Source organism: Urocampus carinirostris, chromosome 5 (genome assembly GCF_059441175.1).
Source record: "Urocampus carinirostris isolate Australia breed hairy pipefish chromosome 5, RoL_Ucar_1.0, whole genome shotgun sequence".
Classification (NCBI taxonomy): Eukaryota; Metazoa; Chordata; class Actinopteri; order Syngnathiformes; family Syngnathidae; genus Urocampus; species Urocampus carinirostris.
In genome coordinates, this window is record NC_142353.1 from 9,935,656 (window position 1) to 9,957,743 (window position 22,088).

At 44.1% G+C, this 22,088-nt stretch overlaps 1 protein-coding gene across 2 annotated transcripts in view; it reads right to left on the reverse strand.

The window, feature by feature from the left end:
* taok3a (TAO kinase 3a) overlaps positions 1–18,817 on the reverse strand; it is a 42,988-nt gene extending 24,171 nt beyond the window's left edge. The window contains exons 1-14 of one of the 2 annotated variants that reach the window (XM_088335604.1): positions 18,100–18,817; positions 12,515–12,663; positions 10,392–10,580; positions 10,221–10,292; positions 9,265–9,366; positions 9,146–9,191; positions 8,976–9,072; positions 8,164–8,277; positions 8,006–8,097; positions 7,842–7,935; positions 7,623–7,704; positions 7,039–7,203; positions 6,801–6,980; positions 3,887–3,982 (exon numbers count right to left, since the gene is read on the reverse strand). In XM_088335604.1, coding sequence (XP_088191730.1) covers positions 3,887–3,982; positions 6,801–6,980; positions 7,039–7,203; positions 7,623–7,704; positions 7,842–7,935; positions 8,006–8,097; positions 8,164–8,277; positions 8,976–9,072; positions 9,146–9,191; positions 9,265–9,366; positions 10,221–10,292; positions 10,392–10,526 — 1,275 coding nt within the window. In that variant the 5' untranslated portion in view covers positions 10,527–10,580; positions 12,515–12,663; positions 18,100–18,817. Of the gene's footprint in view, positions 1–3,886; positions 3,989–6,800; positions 6,981–7,038; positions 7,204–7,622; positions 7,705–7,841; positions 7,936–8,005; positions 8,098–8,163; positions 8,278–8,975; positions 9,073–9,145; positions 9,192–9,264; positions 9,367–10,220; positions 10,293–10,391; positions 10,581–12,514; positions 12,664–18,099 lie in introns of both variants that reach the window. The other variant, XM_088335603.1, reaches the window with a different exon arrangement.
* Between the last annotated feature and the right edge of the window lie 3,271 nt (positions 18,818–22,088).

Sequence of the window (22,088 nt, forward strand, 5' to 3'; positions counted from 1 at the left end):
AGCCATAATTATTTAGTATATTATTAGCACTCAATACTACAACTCAATACAACATTTTATTTATATCTGTACATTCAAGGAAACTGTGCGGGTCAGATGTATCGACATTTCGTTCTGTATACACGTGTACTAGAATGACAATAAAGTAGATCTGAATCTGAATCTGAATCTGAATCTAACCTGGAAGGAGTGGAAGGTCCTCAGACTTTTGCAAGGCATCGCCACAACAGTGGACAAGCACGACTAAATCTCATCACAGTTGGGGGTTCGAATCAAGTCCCTTAACACAGCTTTGACTGCAAGTAATCTCTGGAGCAGTAGCCCCCTCCCGCTTACATTACAACTCAGACTCCGTGCCCCCCCAACCCCAAGGATCCCCTCCCAAGGATGCCCCAGGCCTGATAAAAGAAGGCTTGTTTTGATCCGCAGAAAAAGGGTGATTTCAATTTTCTTTGCGGCATGTCCTTCGCTAGCCCCTTTGTCTGAAGATGATGTCATCCAATAGCAACCTGCTGCATCTGGTTTCCATGACAACAGATGAGCCAAAGTAGGAAACAGTGAAGGCATCACGCATTGATCTGAGTGGTTCCAATTTGTAGTTCACTGATTTTTCTGCAACCCCTCTAGGCCAGAGGTATGCAACCCAAAATGTTGAACGAGCCATTTTTGGACCCAAAAAACGAATTTGTCCAGCGCTTCCAAATATTAAAAGCCTTTAATAGGATTAAAAATAAATGCAACGCATGCTGTATGTAAACATATTAGCTATGTTAGCCTATTATGAAAATAACTGCATCGTGACTACTCTGTTGTATGATATTGCCTAAATTCTAATTTCATTAAAATATTAGAATTAGAGTTGTCTTTATTGTAATTGATATCAACGTTGTGAAACAACGTATGCAACAAGATTAGACATGGCACCTCAGGGTAAAACGTAATACAAACACTGAAGACAAAAAATAGATAAAGGACTCAGAATGAATGTGCAGAAAAAAATTACGACTTATTGCTTTGAAACACTCGCCTATTTTAAATAATGCATTGTAACAATAGTGCAACAAAAATAAGTGCAAAAACATCTAGCAGCAGTAATTTTAAAGAAACCAATATAATTCACAAGGTACTGTATATGTATGAATATGTATATATATATATATATATATATATATATATATATATATATATATATATATATATATATATATATATATATATATATATATATATATATATATATATATATATATATATATATATAATTCACAGGTTTGTGCAGTAGTATATCTGTTTTTCACAGTTTCATTTGGCAACACCAAAAAGAGAAATAGACCCAAAATTGTCTTAAGATATGTTGTCACAGTTTTGTGTGTTTGTTTAGGGTTGTGATGGCCCTGGAGAAGTAGCTGTCTCTGATCCTGTTTGTCCTAGTTTTGAGGGACCTGTAGCATCTACCAGGGGGCAACAGGTCAAAATGGTGGTGGCCAAGGTGGGAATTATCTTTTATAATATTAATGGATCTGATGCAGTATAATAAAACTGCAATAGAGCAGCTGATGATCTTCTGGGATGTGTTGATTACTCTTTGTATGTTTTTGCTGTCCGCTGCCGTCGTCGTCGTTGAGTCACTCAAGGCTCCTAAGGTAATCCATAGTAGCGCCAGACTCGCTCGTGGGAGGCTCCGTAGTTCTCCGAAGGAGAGGGGGCTGCGACTGTCCTGTGCCGCCGGGCCTGACGGGGTGCGACCCAAGCAGACCAAGCAGACGAAGCCTCTAAAGTCCTTAGTACGTTCGGACAGGCCGGTGCATGATTTATGGAAGCCCCGTGGGCAGGTAGTACAGGTGATTGGGGTGTGGTCGCAGCGAATGGTTGGAAAGCACCACTGGCATTTGGACTGGGGGCCAGGGTTGCTCTCGAAGTCGCCCGCCCTAAGAATAACAGAGAGAGGAGAGTAGAAAAGAGAGGGACAGATAGAAAGACAGACAGAGTAAAACGCAAAAAGGGGGAAAAAAGTGAGAGAGGTGGGGAGAGAGTAGGAAAGAGAGGGATAGAGAAAATGAGACAAGAGTGTAAAGGGGGAAGAGAGAAAAGGAGAGACAAAGAAGGAGAGAGGACCACGAAAGAAAGAGAGAGCGAGTCTGAGTGGATTGAGTTGGATTCGTAAGGCTCCCCCGGTAGAGAGCCCTTCGCAGGACACCGCAGGAAGGTTCCTAGTCTTTGTCCTGCTCCGCTGCCGTGCTCCCAGCATACCACACGATAATACTATATTTCAGAACGCTTTCCACTGTGGCTTTGTGGAAGGATTCCAGCAACCTGTGTTCCCGGTTGTTCCTTCTGAGAACCCTCTGGAAGTGGAGTTGCTGTTGGGCCTTCCCTACTACAGCCCTGGTGTTGGCAGACCCAGAGAGGTCGTCAGAGATGTGCATGCGTTGGAGTTTGATGGTGTGGACTCTCTCCTTATAGTCTCCATTCATGCTGAGCGTCGCTGGGTTTGTGCATGTCCTCCTGAAGTTATGTATTACATTTTGTGGTGTTGAGTATTAGTTTATTTTTTCTCCACCTCCTTCTTGTATGCCTTCTTATCTCTATCAGAGATGAGTCCCACCAAGGTGGTGTCGTCAGTGAACGTCACAATCGTATCCATGGGGTGGGTTGGTGAACAGAATTAATGAATTCCAAAATATTTCTTTGACAAAATTTTAAAAAATACAATAAGGAAATCCATCATATCACACTACTCATCACAGGCAATTGAGTATTCAGGCGCAGAATGTCCTTGTTTTGCAGTTAGGTGATGTTGCTTGCCATTTTACGGCCTTTTTCTTCACTCTCTTGGTGGAGAGAGCCATGTCTTTAATTTTCTGCATTATTTCACTTTTGTTTTTGGAGTCTGTAAACAGGTTTTCTGCTACATTGATGAATGACTCCTTCATGTAGTCACCATCTGAGAACAGTTTTCCCCACTTTATTATCTCCTGGGTTGAAACAAAACTCTCTGCAGTTGTGTAGTATGGAGATGCAATCCACTTCTTAAATCCATTTTTGCGCTTATCGAATTTCTCCAGAAGGGATGCAATCGCACTTTTTCCCTCACTTCCTACTGGGTTCCCTGCCGCAAATGTAGCATGCTTTCCCTGGAAAGTTCTTTCCACGTTACTATTTTTGTTATTTGATAACTTTTCACTACAGAGCAAACATTCAGGCAATCCTTCTGGATTGGCAATGAATGCAAATTGTTTGGCCCAATAAATGTTGAATTCTCTGTTCTCCAGTTATATTGCTCTTTATGCCTTTGCGGTCCATGGCCAATTTGTCGAAAATAGCCACCTGTTTTCCCTGGTGACGCTTCCCCTATGAAAGGGGCGCAGCTTGGGCCACACAGCCACACGGGACAGTGGAGAGAGAGCGTAAAGCGGGCGAGCAATGCACCGGAGTTCGGCTTGTAGCTCGTGAACTCGTACCAGCTCTATCTCTATTCCACACATTTTTAAAAAACTGGAAAATGTTAAAAGTGTGCCTGTGAGGTTTATCCTCCTATATAAACCATATTAAAATAAAATATATTTTTCTCCCCAATCTTTTTCAACGTGTAAACATTTTTGGAGCCACTCAGCAGTGCTAAATAGCCGCATGCGGCACCCAAGCTGCGTGTTGCCGACCCCTAGTCTAGGCAGAAGGCAAGAAATCGACATTGCCTTTTGTTTGGTGACAAATGGAGCTTGGAGGAAACCAAAAACAGAGCTTACTTGGAAAGTCGAGTAAAATATTGAGAAAGTGTGTCTAGGTTAAAGCTTTAGCAAAAAAGTGCAACTCGCTGCCACGTATTACCTAAGCGAAGTTTTGTGGACATTTACAATGAAATGCAGTCACAGAAAGCAAAACTCACCAAGGATGCGGACTTGATGGTGGCAAAGAGGGCCTGGTTCTTGTAGTTTTGGGCCTGGCTGCCTTTGAGGTGCAGGCCCTCGTCCCATTTGTACCGCTGCTCCTAGCCAACAACAAACACATTTCATAACCTAACAGTACAAACAATATAAAATTCCACAAAATAAAACTCAAAATACAAATATGCCGGGGGATAACAGATAAGTTACATTAAAAATGTTTACAAATATTATTGGTTTAAATGGCTTTCTGATAGTGGGAAAGCTTTTTGGATTAAATGTATGGTTTTACTAAAGTTGGAAGGCAAAAAAAAATTAATACCAGTGAATTTTCACTTGTGAGCGCAGAATTTGGCGTTGATGGTTATAAGATTCACAATAAAGGTTTCTTTTGGCTTCAATTGATATTGAATTGAGTTTATTGTCATTAATATTAACATTGTACGAAACAAGATGATATAATAACAATGCAATGTTCATGAGCGCATCGTAACAATAATGCATTGAAGGTGGGTGCAATTACATTAAGCAGGAACAAAAAAGAAAAACAAGATAAGTCATAATAAATGTTTTCAATATCCAGGTTGGGTCATTTTGAATAAATAATTTATTTATCACGCCGTCATAAATTTCTTATAAATTGATTTGTTCTATCTCTATTGTTTGTTCTGTTACTATCGTAAATAATGAAGTAATCACATCATATTGTTTCCAATTCGTCATATAGCTGTGAATTTTTATACATCGTGTCATTCGAGTTTTACTGTTGTTGATTTTTTTTTTTTGGGGGGGGGGGGGGATAAAATACAGTACAAAATTACCAAAATCATGACTTTAGTTATTTCAGATCCTTTTTACGGAACATATCAACAATGAATTTAACATTTTAACATATATATTTTAGGGGCAGCACTGCGGCTGAGTGGGTAGCGCGTGTGCGGTACAGTTCTGAGGTCATGAGATCAAACCTTCCTGTGTGGAGTTTGCATGTTCTCCCCGTGCTTGTGTGGGTTTCCTCTGGGCACTCCGGTTTTCTACCACATTCCAAAAATATGCATTTCAGGTTGATTGGCGGGTTCAAATTGTCTCTAGGTGTGAATGAGCGGGTGAGTTGTCTGTCTCTGTGTGCCCTGCGACCAGTTCAGGGTGTCCTCTGCCGTCTGCCCAAAGATAGCTGGGGTGGGCTCCAGCACCCACGCGATGGATGGATGGATGGATATATATTTTAAACATAATTTTCGGCATATAGCCCTACCCTCACGTTCACCTGCTCGTTTTTCCTAAAATAATTTTTAGTAGACACACATTTTATTCTTGGTTCAACTAAATAAACAATGTTACGAAAATTCTGCTTCAAAGTCATGTATCCGTTCTGAAATGATTTTCATTCTTCCTGTGTGTCTGCTTACCATGAGAGGACAGCAAAGCACAAATAAACATTGTAGGCCCACTGCAATTCGCTACTGAGTCAACTACATGTAGGTTCGTCCTCATTATACCTCGGGTACAGAGGTGGGTAGTAACATTTACTCCATTACATTTTCTTGAGTTGGTTTTGAGACATTTTGTGCTTTTAAATCAATGCAGCTCAGGAGGTAAAGTGTTCGTCAGGTTCAATTCCCGGCTCCTTTGAGTTAAATGTTGAAGTGTCCTTGGCCAAGTAACTGAACCTCTAATGTCCCGATAGGCAGGTCTTGCATGGCCGCCTTTGGCTATCGGTGTGAGTGTGTGTGTGAATGGGTAAATGAAAACATGCTTTGGGAGATCTTCAGTGACTTGTAAAGTGCTATATGAATGCAGACCATTTGTACTTTTACTTGAGTTGATTTGTGAAAAAGAAACGTTACTCATACTCCGCTTCATCAGGCCACATTGAAGCTGTTACTTAAGTACGCATGCGGATTCCTCCTTCGCTTGTTTTCTTCTACTCTCGCATGACTTAGATGCTCTCCCTGAGAGCCGGGCTGTGCGGCCCAAGTCTCGCCCCTTTTAAAAGAGCCGCGCAGGTAGCAAACTGGCATGTGTGTGTGATCCCCGATGGACTTTGAAGATGAAAAGGGAAAAATAACTGCACAGAAATCAAACTTAAACTGTTTTAATGTGACAATCATTGACTCTACCTTTTTCAAAAGGTTGCTAATTTTATTTTTATAAATGCATGCTGCATTTTGTTTTTTTCATACCTTGTTGTTTTTTTACAATCCTCAAAATAAAAATGACACAAAAATTGGATTTATTAATTGCATTAATTCAATTTTTTTAAACAACTAAACATTCCGTAATTCATTAATATTGTAACAAAGTTAAACAAAGCAGTATCATGTTATTCTCCACAGGATGTGCTCCATCTTACTTAGCAATTTTGATAGTAGGCACATACACACAGTATGTGTTTCCTTCATGATAAAGCCTATAAAAGGCTTTTCGTTTTCTGCGTCTCCTGACAGATTTATTTTTTGGTCTAATATGGCTCTTACTACATTTGGGGTTGCCGACCCCGGGGCTAGCGTGCTGTTCTGCCTTCAGAGGCTGTTAAAGGGTGGGTTTCCTCAATGTTTACTGTTTAATTAATGACTCAGCTAGTCGACACATACAGCTACAGTGGGTGCTTTGCGATTATAATGATTAAGATTTTTTTTGTTTACATCATTGTCACTATCAGTCAATCATGTTGTTGTTCCTTGCTTTCCACACCCTTTAGGGTGGATCTGTATTTGTAACCTTGCAGATTTCATACAAATAAAGGGCTGAATGGAGTGGTTTTAGAATCAGTTGGAATCTCTTATCCCTGTTCTCCTTGCAAGTTCAAAATCCATTGAGGTCTTCTCTCCTTATTTTGAGTGTCTACTTAACTCATCACATAGGTTCCTTTTCCTCGGCATATTTGAGGTGTAGAGCAAACCGCGGGCGCAATACCTTGTCCGCACACTGGGACGAGTCCAGGCTGCCCTCGTAGTCGTGTGGGCAGGTGACGTTAAAATCGTCCAGAAGTTCCTGCAGGCTGTTGACGCTGCTGCTGCCTGTGCTAAGCGAAATGCTAGCCGCCGAGTGGTTGCTGCCCAGGCTGTTCCTCTTGCAGCTGGCCCCTTCGCTGTCCTGGGTACCCAAGAACTTATGAATCGGCCTTGAAGGGGCCTGTTGGGGGCTATCTCACCTCGTCTTCCTGGCTTTCCCCCATCGGGCCCTTGTGCTTCTCCTGGTAGAGGATCTTTTTCATCTTGCGGTACTGCAGGTTGTCCAATTCGCGGACAGCGTCTTTGGTCCTCTGGATTAGGTCCAGCAAGATCCTCGGCGGACGGAGACAGCGCACAAAGTCATGCTGAGGAAGAGACACGTGGTTGCAAACTGGTCAGATGTTTTGGGACCATGTGGTCCAGATTTTGGAACCCTCAGAAATGTGGCAACCGCATGCTTCAGTCTCCCACAAAACGCCCAAAACATCTTCTTCAATTGCTTTGAGTGCTTTGCAACCCGGCCTGATGTTTCAGAACCATGTGGTCCAGATTTTGGAGGCCTCGTTTCAAATTTAAGATCCTCCCATCCCTAGTTGTCAGAAAGTGTGGTGACAGGTCGCTAGAGGCTTCTTTCAAGGAACCTCATAAAAACTACTTCTTTAATTGGTTGTCATGCTTACTATCTGGCCAGATGTTTGAGGGCCATGTGGTCCAGACTTTGGAGGCCTCATATAAAATTCTGGACTCATCTCATCCCAGGTGTCAGAAAGAGAACATCACTTACACCAAGAAGCTCCGCTGACGAGGGTCGGTCCTGAGGAATTTTTAGTAGGCAGTAGTCCACAAAGCTCCGGAAAGGTTCAGACCTGCACTCAAAAATGTACGGACATCAACTCAATCAACTGTCAGTCATCAAAATGACATATACTTGACATACAGATATGGGCTTAAGGTACATGTGCTTGTGCACTGCTGCTTGTCATTAAAACGCTTGGTGCCTTACCAGTGGCTGGCCTGGAGAGTTGGCGAGTCGTTTTGCGCGATGTGATATAAGGCACTCATGGCGTTCATGTTGAATAGCGGCGGTTTGCGTTCCGCTAGAAGCATACACACAGGATCCAAGTCAAATGGGGAACGTGGCCAAGCCATGGGGCGTGCCAGGTTTACCTAATTCGATGCAGGTGATCCCCAGTGACCAGATGTCCACTTTTCCTTCGTACTGGCCTTCGTCCATGGCCAGGATCACTTCGGGGGCCATCCTGATCACAAAAACACAACGTCAAACATGCTAGCTTGCGCAAATAAGTGGTACTTATTTATCTCACCAATAGGGCGTCCCTACAAAGGAGTTGGCGGGCGAGGCCATGGAGGCGGAGCCAAAGTCCGCCAGCTTGACCTGTCCTGACTCCGTCAGCAGGATGTTCCCTGCCTTCACGTCTCTATGGATGCACCCAAAGCAAAACGTCAAAAATAAAAAAATAAGCAATAAGAAAAAAAAGCTGTGAAAACTAATACTATAAGAAAAACTTTGACCCAAAAATGTCCTTGTCTGTGTATAGAAGTGGACAGCAATCCTAAGAGTGATGCAACCCCCTCCCCCTTCCATGCTTTCTTTTCAGACAGAAGTAGAAAAGAACTACTTGGACACCAAGCAAAACAATAACAACAAATTATGGGGTTTGTTGGTTTTAAATTGATTACTTTTCTTCTGTATTGGTTTGCACATTCGCCTAGCACGCAAAGGATCTCCGGTTTGAGACTGGATGGAAACATAGTTGGCCTGGAGAGGGATGGGCGCCACCAGGCTTCTACTTGCCCAAAAAATACCACAGGTAATGGTGCCCCTACAACCCTAGTAGTTAAGGGGTCCAACCACCCATGTGGAAATCCATTCAACTTAAAAGAAAACACATGCAAAGAAGTTTTAAATCACCGAATTGGTTTGATGTCATCAAAAGCCTAAGTGTGGGATTAAGCGTACTAACTGAATTCAGCCCGATTTGGAGAAAGAATACTGTTAATAAGAACAGTAAAGGTGGGATTGCACAGTGACATCAAACATAAGAAGGGCCTGGTACTAGACACCCACCCACATTCCAAAAAGGCTGTTTTTCCCGGTGCAAAGTTCGTGCCTCACCTGTGAATCATGTTGTGGGAATGCAAGTAGGCCAGTCCCAGCAAGGCACCGTGGCTAATGGCGGCGATTTCTACCTCCTGTAGGGCTTTCTTGTGAACTTCAGCAAAACGACAATAAATGTGACACGATTTGCCCAACAACGTCGACAAAGGCATGGCCAACAAACTCACCCTCCAGCAAATCGGACGCCGAGCCCAGGCAGTACTCCATCACCAGCTTCGGAATCCAAAGGGAAAGGGTCATTGTGAAGGTCGATGCTAAGTGTGCTAGCGGGCGAAACGATACTCACCCAGGCCGTGTTGTCTTTCAAGTAGCAGCCTTTGTACTCAATGGTGTTAGGGTGACGCAGTTGGCCCAAAAACGTCACCTCTTTGATGATGTCCTGCCATTTCTAAGGCGAATAAACGCAAAGGGTCATGCTGCCAGAACAGATCTTTGGCTGATACAGCCATCTATGGAATCTTTACTAGAATTATTTTTTACGTCAGCTTAGGCAATATGGATCTGTGATTTCTATAGAGGCCTACGATAACCTAACTAGATGGATCCGTTTTTGTCTAATGGCAGCTCAGCTAAAATGGGTCTGTGACTTCTATGACCGTCAGTGGTAGCCTAGCTAAAATGAATCTTAGCAGTCTGTAGCTGTTTATAACAGCATAGCTAGAATGGATTTTTGACATCCATAGCTTTCTATGGTAGCCAGGCAAGGATGGATCTTTGACATCAGTTAGCTGGGATGTATCTTTGACGTCTATAGTTGTCAATAGCAACATAGATAGAATGGATTTTTGATATCTATAGCTGTCTATGGCAGTCTAGATAAAATGGATCCATGTCATTTATGGCCGTCTATGGAAACCTAGCTAGAATGGATATTTTCTATTCATAGCTGTAATTGGCAGCTTAGCTAGTATGGATCTTTGACATTCATAGCTGTCTATGGCAGCCTAGCTAGAATGGATTTTTGTTGTCTATTGCCGTGTATGGCAACCTAACTAGAATGGATCTTCGACGTCTGTAGCAGCCTGGCTCGAATGGATCTTTGATGTCTGAAGCCGTTTTTGGAAGCATAGCTAGAATCATTCTTTGATGTTTATAGCTGTTTACAGCTGCCTAGCTAGAATTAATCTTTGTCATCTGTTGTCGTCAATGGCAACCTCGCTCGAATTGACCTTTGCTGTTTATAGCCTGGCTAGAATAGATCTTTGATGTTTATAGCCATCTATGGCAATTTTTATCCCGTACCTCAGTGTTCTGCTTTCCATTGTAGGACATCTTCTTGATGGCCACCACCTCGCTGGAATACAAGTTGCGGGCCTGCGCGACAAGGCACTCTTTCCGTCAATGCATTTCGCCAATTGTGGCGGCATGCTCTAAGCTGCGCCCACTGCCCCGCCCACTGCCCTGCCCACTTACGAAGTAGACGGCGCCGAAGCTGCCATGGCCGATTTCGTGCAGGTCGCAGAAAACGTCCTCGGGATCGTCCTTGAAGAAGAGCTCGGCTGGGTCGGGCTCTTTTTGGGGCGCCCCTTTGCGCGTGGACGACGGCATGGCTCGGGGGGCGCCCGCCGCCGGCCCCCTGTGGGCCAGCCACGCCACCGGAGGCTAAGAGGAAGGGCCAAAATAATACATATAACAGTTAATAATTGCAATCTATTCGGTTGTATTTGTAGCATTCGGGTCCGGCCCAAGCCTTCATGGGGATCGAAGCAAAGTTAGATTTTGGGGCCCCCTATCACGTGATCATTTGCATACCTACTGTATAACTGATTCTATGTTCTACTCCAAGTGTGGGCACCTCTTTGGAGACGGTAAAGAAATTTGGCCATGGGGCTGATTTTGGTAACCGATCCATCCATCCATCCATCCATTATCTGCACCGCTTATCCTCAGTAGGGTCGCGGGGGTGCTGGAGCCCATCCCAGCTATCTTCGGGCAGTGGGCAGGGGACACCCTGAACTGGTTGCCAGCCAGTCGCAGGGCACACAGGGACAGACAATTCGCTCGCCCAATTCACCTGACATGCATGTCTTTGGAAAGTGGGAGGAAACCGGAGTGCCTGGAGGACTGTGCCGCACACGTGCTAACCACTGCGCCGCTGTGCTGCCCCTGATTTTAGAGACCGATCCAATTTTTTAATTTATGAAAAAATATACATGCATTCGGTAATATTTCGGAAACAGTATTTTGTATTATAGTACTACTATAGTACTACAGTACTTCTGTAGTATTGTTGGTGTAGTATTTCTATACTATTTTTCTCTTTTCAGAATGAAAGCAAAAAGATATATGATGTCCCTGTTTTTAAGCACTATATTTTATATTCAGTTTTGTAGTAATTTTGTAAAACGTCATATTTCTTTTGAAATAGATTAGTCTCAGCAAGCTAATTCTTTAGCACATCTTATTTCACTGTGTGATGTTTAATGATTTGAACAAATCTGTAAAATATCAATCGTGCCAGAGCTTATGTCACATATCAGTATGAATATACCACTTACAATTTGTCTCCCTCCCACAGTTACTCCGAAGTGTTGAGGCTCATTAAACTTAATTTGCAAAAATGTCTCAAAACACTGCAAATATGGATATCAACATATTCACCTTCATTACAGACGGCGGTGGGCACGCCCTGTGTATGGCCCCGCCCATTCCTACCGCTCACTCGATCAAATTGCTTTAGGTGCTTCAAGACCAGGTTGGTTTAAGATCAAGGGATGGTGTAGTTGTAACCAGTGCAGTCCTTTGAGACATATTGTGATTAAGAACTACACAAATAAATGTGACTTGACTTTGCCAGAGCTTTTGGGTGTTTAAAATGTGTTCTGTGGCTTTTCATCATAAAGTGTCTCAACATTGAACATAGATTGTCTAATGAGTTTCCATGCATAATATTATTTAGCGATTTAAAGCCAAAACTTGGTCTGTTGGTGTGACACTTTGAATATAAACATATAGTTAAAACTCAGTCGCATTTATAATGGACCGAACTCTATCAGCAGTCAGCGTAGTCTCGGCTTTGCACGGGCAACAGTAAGCTCTACATGCAATAATTTATTAAATAGTTGCATAAGTTATATTTTATTCACATACGAAATAAAAAATTATGAATATATATGTATTTCATTGTAGGTCATGGGATCAAATCCAGATACCCTCCCTTCCTGTGCAGGATTTGCATGTTCTCCCTGTGCTTGCGTGGGTTTCCGCCGTAACTCCAGTTTCCTCCCACATTCCAAAAACATGCTTGTCAAGTTAATTGGCCGGTCCCAATTGTCCCTTGGTGTGAATGAGAGAGTGAGTTGTGTGCCCTGCAACTGACTGGCAACCACTTCAGGGAGTCCCCTGCCCACTGCCCGAAGATGGCTGGGATGGCCTCCAGCACCCCCGCGACCTCATTGTGAATAAGCTGTTCAGATAATGGATCGATGTATTTCATTGTATATGAATTCATCGCTCTTGGGGGGCCCCTAGTGGTCGCGGGGCCCTAAGCAGCCGCTTACCTCGCTTATGCTTGGGCTGGCTCCGGTAACATTTACCTGTTTTCAAGTTAGCAGCTGATAGCGGGACGAGGAGTAGCGGGACGGCGGCTGGCAGGATGGCGGTTAGCAGGATGGCGGCGCCACTAGCGTCTCAATGCCTGTTTCTTTCCTTGCTTTAGAGCTCTACCATATGTCACGACAACCTCCTGAAAGGAAAAAAAATCTTTGAGCAAGCTACTGCTGTAAATCAAATATGGCCGCACTTTCAATTTGATCCTGGGAGTGGCACTCATGAATGCAACAAATGCGGAATACACATTCATTTTTTGCAGAGTTGTACTTTGCTGGGTTTGATTATGTCACCAATGTTGTACTTATACAGTGGACCCTTGGATCACAGCGTTCCTACCATACAAAGTTTTCACGTTACAATGTGAAGTATGCAAATTTTTTTGAAACCGCTTCAACAAATTATTTTGCCTGCCCAAAATGTAGAAGATGTAAAGAAAATGGAAAAAGGCTCCAGTATTGAACCTTGTAGGACAGCATACCCACTATGACACATGAATTAATTCTAATACAGTGAAGCCCATGGATATGTTGACCTCACCTTGTGACATTTTCATTTTATGGTGTGGAATATGGCGACTTTTCAGTCCTTTGTTACAGCATTACGTCCGTTACACCAAATCAATAACAACAAATATTTTGATGTAACTTGATGTAATCACAGTAAACGCCCGTAATATGGCGACCCCGTCTTGCCATTTTATGGTTTGGAAAAAGATTAATTTTTTTGTTCCCTATATTGAACATTTTCCCCACTATACGACATTGAAGATAAATTATTTAGTGTGCCCAAAAACATACAAAACTCAAGCTTAGTTACGTCTCTTAGATGCCTGTCTGCTATTGGTTGACGTTATATAAGATTCTGGTGTGCTATTGGTTTGTGTCAAGTCCTTTTGAAATTGCTTATATGCTGTTGGCTGAACCCCTTCCCACAATGCCTTTTTGTCTCTTCAATCGAATCAGAATTTGTGTGCGACTTAAAGATATAATGTTTTTTTCTGTACTGAATTGATTAGGTATGGTCCCCAAGGCTTGCAATGCTGAAGTGATGCTAAAGGGAGAAGCAAAAACATAATAACCAAGGAAAGAAAGCTTGCGATGATCAAGAAACATGAAGAAGCCGCATGTTTCGCTATGGAATGTTTGCATGTCTGATGTAAGCGAAGAAGCTGCAATGGGCGCCATATTTAGCGGCGTGCTTTGGGTGCTGAATAATGTAAGATGGCCGAGTGTGACAAAAATGTATCCTAGCGCAGGCATTAGCGCAGCTAAAAATAGCGCCGGCTGAATCATTGACGAGGCGGAGCAAAGCTGCCAGCAGCCGCTGGGAAAGCTTACGGCTCCGGCGGGCGACCCAAAAAGGAGGCAGAGGCCTGCCGCGCCTCACGCTAGCTTTTATTTTCGCACTGCGAAAAAAAAATCTACAAAGACAACAGAGCTGGCTAACGTTCTTACGGGGGGAAGGGGGGGTTATACACGCTCTAGGGGGGTCTGCTGAAATTCTTCTTAATCCCTCACATGTGGGAAAAAGGGTCACAGATGTGCACTGGAGTCACGTGATCCCCACAGCCCCAAAGCAATTTTAGCACTAGTGCTAAGCACACTGCTAAAGATTAGCAATAGGGTTCCTGTCAGAAAAAGTAGCAAAAACTTAACGGACCTGCTAGCACTGCAGCTGAGACTTGTCATAGGCTGGCATTGGCGTGAAAATGTGCTCTGCTAGTTAGCTTGTGATGGTGTCTAGAAATATGCCACACTAACTAGCTCGTGATCGCATTCAACCGGGCTTCTGTGGGTGTAAAAATGTGCCATATTAGCTAGTTTGTGCTAGCATTTAACCAGGTGTGACAGTGTAAAAAATCTGTGTCTGCTTTAGCCAAAACCACCAAAACATGTACTGGTTTCTGTATTTCATGAGGATAGGATACAGAGGAGGAATAAGTAACTTAATGTGATCTGAGCTGTCTAAATCACACAGATGGAAAAAAAGCCTTTTTTTTTAAGTTAAACGCTCCAAACATGTATAGCTTTCCATATTTTAATGGGGAAGACTAAGTAACTGCACTTTCTGCCTAAGGGGACTCAAAGAGCAATTCATACCAATGTTCACTAAACAATTAAAGTCAGGTCATTTATAGGTTTCCTATTTTAATGAGAGGATGTTAACATCAACTGTAGGGGGAGGAATAAGTAACTGAATACATTGCCCAAGGAAACTTCAAGAGCAATCAAAACCAATGTTCACCAATTTCATTCAGGTCCTTTGTAGGGGTCCATATTTTAATGATAGCATGTAAACATATACTGAAGCGGGAGGAACAAGTAATTAAACCCTTTGCCCAATGAAAGTTCGAGAGCAAAAAAAACAAACAATCATCACCAAATAATTCAATTCAAGTCGTTTATTGGTTCCATGTTTATTGATATCATACAAAGAATCTGAAAGGAGATGAATAAGTCACTGATGTGATCTGACCCAAATTGCACGAGTGGAGAAACAGTTTCTGCTTTTACTAAAACCACCGAAACATTCATAGATTTCCTTATTTCATGAGGTTAGTGTGCAAACGATGACAGAAGGGTGAGGAATAAGTAACTGACCCATCTGCCCAAGGAGACCGGACGAGCCATTAAAAGTAATTTTCAGCAAAAGATTAAATGTAAATGGTCTGCATTTCTATAGCGCTTTTCAAGTCAACGAAGACCTCCCAAAGCACTTTACACCTACCCATTCACACACTCATATACTGATAGCATATACCAGATTTAGGGATTCAATGTCCTGCCCAAAGACACTTCAACATATAACACAGGCGAGCCGGGATTCGAACTTGCGACCTCTTGATCCAAAGAAGAGTGCTCTACCTCCTGAGCTAATGCCGCCCCGAATTGAAGTCAGTTTGGTGAAAATTGCTTTGAATTGCCAGCGTACGTAGCCGACCTAAGCCGCTACAACGGCGAGTTAGTGACTCGTTCATCACCCAAAGTCGAATCGGCGCAATCGTCACGGGCAAATCCGAGCTCGACCTGATGGAGGCTGCCAGAAGAGGCTTTAAATACTGTGGGCGGGTGGGGGTTTCGGGGCGGGGGGAGAGTGGGGGGTTAATGTTAACGTGCACAATTTGCTAAGCGCGTTGCGTCCCGAGGGCCAAAAACGTAATCATCCAAAAGCGACGCCAGTTGAAAAAATAGTCTGCAAAACTGGAGCAGCCTCATTTCAAACACAAGCATCGAATTCTTTCGAATAACGAATTGAAAACCCAAATTCTCGTTTCAGAAATAGAACATCATTAGTGTCGTGTCCGGTACTTTCTCTACTTCCATGTTGTGTTTTGGCGCTTCCAGTTGAATTTTGCTTGAATTGAAAATACGACGTCAAAAAGCGAGTATAGAAGGCCACTCATGGTTTCCTGTGTTAGAAATCTTACATGTTTTGTTCAGTTACAACAAGTTAGTGGACCTCCATTATATCCATGGTCTCATTGTAATGGCACTCTCGGTGTTCTGATCCTTTTGTGAGAATGTTTTTTGTGTCATCTGCTTTTCATGTTTTGTTCAGTTAGAGATGGTCAGCATGGAACATGATGTAGTTGCCCTATCCACTCCTGAGTATGTTTGTTTTGTTCAGTTACAGTTAGTTAGGGTTCCAACATTATAATTTATGGTCTCGTTGTCATGGCACTCTGGTTATTGCTCTATCAATGTGTCAGTTTTTGTCCTGAGTAGTCTAATTTAAAGGTTTTGTTCAGCTAAAGTCAGTGTTCCAACCTACTATTCATTCCCTTCCTTTTATATTTTTTCAGTTAGTTTTATCTAACATTTTCTTCGTTGCTCATTTCATGTTTAGTTCAGTTCGACCTAATTAGTTTTCCAGCATATTGTTTTCACTTGGCTACATGTTTTGTTCATTTGGGAATAGTGTTTCAACATATCCTGCAATGTCTCTTCCATGTTTTGTTTTGTCAGAGATAGTTCCAACCTATTTTGCATTCCCTATCTTTTATGTTTGATCCCGTTAAAGCTAGTTAGTGTTCCAACATATCCTGTGCCGTCTTTTTCTTGTTTTGTTCAGGTGGAGCTAGTTAGTGTACCAACATATCCTCATCTCATCTCCTCTCATCAGCCGTACCGCTTATCCTCATTAGGGTCGCGGGGGGCTGGAGCCCATCCCAGCCATCTCCGGGCAGTGGGCAGGGGACACCCTGAACTGGTTGCCAGCCAATCGCAGGGCACACAGGGACAGACAACTCATTCGCTCATTCACACCTAGGGACAATTTGGACCCGGCCAATTCACCTGAAATGCATGTTTTTGGAACGTGGGAGGAAACCCACGCAAGCACGGGGAGAACATGCAAACTCCGCACAGGAAGTCTGGAGCTGGATTTGAACCCACAACAGGTTCCCATGACATGAACTGTGCCGCACAAGCGCTAACCACTGCGCCGCCGTGCTGCCCCAACGTATCCTATATTGGGTTCGCGCCCCGGCCGAGTCATTCCTAAGACTTAAAAAGTGGTCGGCGGCGCCCTCTGTTGGCTGCGGCTGCATCGGCTCGCTACAACGGGTCAGGTGCAATCGACATTTCGTTCTGTGTACATTGTTACACAGAATGACAATACAAGGAAATTATACCAGCTCAGTAGCCTAGATGGTAAGGCGCCCGCTTTGAGACTGGGAGGTTCGGGTTCGCGCCCCGGCCGAGTCATTCCTAAGACTTAAAAAGTGGTCGGCGGCGCCCTCTCTTGGCTGCGGCTGCATCGGGTCAGATGCAATCGACATTTCGTTCTGTGTACATTGTTACACAGAATGACAATACAAGGAAATTATTATTATTATTGTTCCATTTATGTTTTGTTCTGTTCTTAATCTGAATAGTGTTTTTTCAACGTTTTGTTCAGTTAGAGCTAGTAAGTGTTCCAACATATCTTGGTTGGCTGTTGCATCTTTTGTTCAGTTAGAGATAGTGTTCCACCATATTGCTTTGTCTCTTTAATGTTTTGCTCAGGTAAATCTAGTGTTCCATCATATCCTGCATTGGCTTTGAGTTTAGTTCAGTAAGACATGGTGATCCAACATATTGCACATTGTCACCATTTCATATTTTGTTTAGTTAGAGTGCCTGTATTATATTTACTTCGACGTGTGGGAATACTGGTTCTCTCAAAAAAAAGTCGCGCGAATGAAGCTCGCGCGCGCGATAGACGCTCGCGCCGCCTGTCGGCCACGCGCGAACAAGCGCTCCTACGGCGGTGGTGACGTCATCGTTTCGGGCTTTTACTACTGTCGCCTTGACTTTGAAGGTAGCGAGACAATTACATTCGATTAGATTAAATCGTTAAATTGTAATTATATTACCGTTACAATTCGTCGTTCACCCTTAGACTAGAAAAAGGAAGAAGGGGGTTGGTGTTGACACAGAACCATCCGACCCAAAGCGCACTTTCCACGCTGATGACCCACATTGCGTGACACGGTCTCGGAACCACCTGCTCCGAACCTTCTCTCCGAACCTTCTCTCCGAACCTTCTCTCCGAACCTTCTCTCCTACCGCCCGCGCGTCGGACTCACCTGCAGTACCGAAGAATGTCCAAAGAACGTCTGCCCCCGCGAACTGAACCGACCCAGCCGAGCCGCGCCACCATCAGTCAAATACACAAACCGAACCGAGCCGCCGCGCTCTTAATAATCCTCCAAAAACAAACCCACGGACCGGGAACTGGGCTGAGCGGTTCGGAACCTCAGATTGGGTTAGCTATGGGATAATCCGCGAGTAGAAAATGTCAATCTGGTACACGCCCCCAGCCCCGCCCCCTTCCACTCATCAGAAGGGGGCGGGCTAGCGGGGAATGTTAAAAAGGTCCACTTTCTTACCGAATCATCGACTCACTGGTTCGAGTGTGACGTCATCAGACAGATTCGATTGTCATTTTGAAGCGCGTGCGCGTAAAATTGAAGCGAGCACACACACGCTAAAACTGGTAGAGCAGGGGAATGCTGCATCCTAGCGGTTTGAGTTAAGAACTGCAGGTGGTTCTGGAAAAAGAACCAGTCCAAAGACAGATTGTCGTCAGATCTGGTGATGACGTCATCGCTTTGTTTACTCTGATTCCGTCTGGCGTGATGTCAACGTAATTTGTCCACAAGATGGCGCCAAAATCTTGGATTGAGAGCAATACACAAATAAAAATAAAAGGTAAATATAACCACAAGACAGCGCCACACTTTAACAATGAAAACTAAAAACTGTCAGTAAAAAAGGGAGAATAAGGAAAAGGAACTACAGGAGACAAAATAATGAAGAATAAAGGAAGTAAAAGAGAAGTAGAAAATGAAGGAGAGAAAATCATGAAAAGAATAAGGATAATGAAGGGAAAATGACCAAAAGGGAAACAGTGAATAATATAAAAACAGTATATATATATATATATATATATATATATATATATATATATATATATATATATATATATATATATATACATTATCTGCACCACTTATCCTCAGTAGGGTCGCGGGGGTGCTGGAGCCCATCCCAGCTATTTCCGGGCAGTGGGCAGGAGACCCCCTGTACCGGTTGCCAGCCAATTGCAGGGCACCCAGAGACATATAACTCACTCGCTCATTCACAATATGGACCGGCCAATTGACCTGACATGCATGTTTTTATAATGTGGGAGGAAACCGGGAGTGGCCAGAGGAAACCCACGCAAGCACGAGAACATGCAAACTACGAACAGGAGGGCTGGTAGCTGGATTTGAACCCATAACCTCAGAACTGTTCCAGCTCCGGACTTCCTGTGCAGAGTTTGTATGTTCTCCCCGTGCTTGCGTGGGTTTCCTCCGGGCACTCCGGTTTCCTCCCACGTTCCAAAAACATACATTTCAGGTGAATTGGCCGGTCCAAAAATTGTCCCTAGGTGTGAATGAGCGAATGAGTTGTCTGTCCCTGTGTGCCCTGCGACTGGCTGGCAACCAGTTCAGGGTGTCTCCTGCCCACTGCCCGCAGATGGCTGGGATGGGCTCCAGCCCCCCTGCGACCCTAATGAGGATAAGCGGTGCGGCTAATGAGATGAGATGAGATGTAGGGCAGCACGGCGGCACAGTGGTTAGCGCATGTGCGGCACAGTTCAAGTCATGGGAACCTCCTGCGTGGGTTCAAATCCAGCTCCAGACTTCCTGTGCGGAGTTTGTATGTTCTTCCCGTGCTTGCGTGGGTTTCCTCCGGGCACTCCCACATTCCAAAAACATGCATTTCAGGTGAATTGGCCAGTCCAAATTGTAGGTGTGAATGAGCGAGTGTCCCTGTGTGCCCTGCGATTGGCTGGCAACCAGTTCAGGGTGTCCCCTGCCCACTGCCCGATGATTGCTGGGGTGGGCTCCAGCACCCCCGCGACCCTACTGAGGATAAGCGGTGCAGCTGATGAGATGAGATAAGCAGTACAGGAGGAAGTTGGAGAAAAAGCTGCTGAACAACAACATGAAGGAGGTGTGGGAAGGGATGAAAACAATTACTGGCTGCAGCACCAAGCAGGGAGTGGCTGTGGATATAGATGTGGGGCGAGTCAACCAGTTGAACAACTTTTTCAACAGGTTTGACCGCTCCGCCTCATCCTCACCCCTGAGTTGTGCAGCTGTCCTTCCCCCTCCCCCTCTGCACACTAGCATGGAAGAAATCCCCCCACTAAAAATAACTTCAGCCCAGGTGTGTGGGGAGCTGAGAAGGCTACGAACCAGCAAGGCAGCTGGTCCGGATGGAATATCCCCCCGACTGCTGAAAGCCTGTGCGTCTGAGCTGGGAGACCCTCTACAGCGCATCTTCAACCTGAGCCTTGAACAGGGGAGGGTCCCTCAGCTGTGGAAAACATCCTGCATCATCCCAGTCCCAAAGAAATCAAGACCAGAGGAACTCAACGACTTCAGGCCAGTCGCCCTGACATCACATGTGATGAAGACCATGGAGCGGCTGCTGCTGCACCACCTGAGGCTACAGGTCCGTCACGCCATCGACCCACTGCAATTTGCTTACCAGGAGAAGGTGGGAGTGGAGGATGCTATATTATACATGTTACACCGATCCCTCTCTCACCTGGATAGGGCGAAGGGGGCTGTAAGGATTACATTTTTGGACTTCTCTAGTGCCTTCAATACCATACAGCCTCTGCTACTGAGTAGGAAATTGACAGAGATGGGAGTTAGCTCACACCTTGTAGAATGGATTACTGACTACCTGACAGGCAGACCGCGGTATGTGAAACAGGGGGGCTGTACATCGGACACCGTGGTTAGCAGCACAGGATCTCCGCAGGGGACCGTTCTCTCTCCGTTCCTATTCATTCTATATACATCGGACTTTAAGTACAACTCTGAGTCCTGCCATGTGCAAAAGTTTGCCGATGACACTGCGATCGTGGGATGTATCAGAAACGGGCAGGAGGAGGAGTACAGGAAATTGATTCAGGACTTTGTCCGATGGAGCGACGCAAACCACCTGCACCTAAACACCACCAAGACCAGAGAGATGGTGGTGGACTTCAGGAGAACCAGAACTCACCCGGTTCCTGTAACCATCAAGGGAGAATGTGTAGAATTTGTCCAGACCTACAAATACCTGGGTGTGCAGCTGGACAACAAACTGGACTGGACTGCCAACACAGAAGCTCTATGTAGGAAAGGGCAAAGCCGACTTTACTTCCTCAGAAGGCTGGCCTCCTTCAACATCTGCAAAAAGCTCCTGAAAATATTCTATGAGACAGTAGTGGCAAGCGCCCTCTTCTATGCGGCAGCGTGTTGGGGAGGCAGCGTCAAGAAGAAGGATGCCTCTCGTCTCAATAAACTGGCTAGGAAAGCGAGCTCTGTTGTGGGCAAAGAGCTGGACAGCCTAACAACAGCAGCTGAGAGACAGGCACTGAAAAAGCTGAGGTCAATCATGGACAATCCATCGCATCCGCTTCACAGCATTATCTCCGGACAGAAGAGCAGTTTCAGTGACAGACTGCTGTCACTGTCTTGTACTACGGACAGACTGAAGAGTTCTTTTCTTCCTCATGCCATGAGGCTCTTTAACTCCACCCGGCAGAGTAAAGGCCCACATTAAACCACACCACCTACATTGGATCTTACTGCATTATGTGTTCTGTGTAGCACTATTTAGTTAATCTATATAACATGCTAAAGTGGGCATTTGCACGTCACACTGGGTATTTGTATATTGTTTTCTTTTGGCTTTATTATTGTATTGTTCTCAGCTCAGGGATGCTGCTGGAAATGTGAATTTCCCTTAGGGGATGAATAAAGTATCTATCTATCTATCTATCTATCTATCTATCTAAAAAGGAGAAAAGAAAAGATAAGAAAAAAATAGTAAAAAATTGGGAAAATGTGACGTAATCAAGATAAAAAAATGAAAGTACGAAAAAAAATTGAAATTCCCAAAAATATTGGAAAAAAAGGAAGTAAGAAATAAAATAAAAAAATGTTCAGAAGTGAAAATATGGAGAAAAGGTGGATACTGAAGCAAAGGGGAAACTAATGAAAATAACAAATAACGGAAGTTAAAA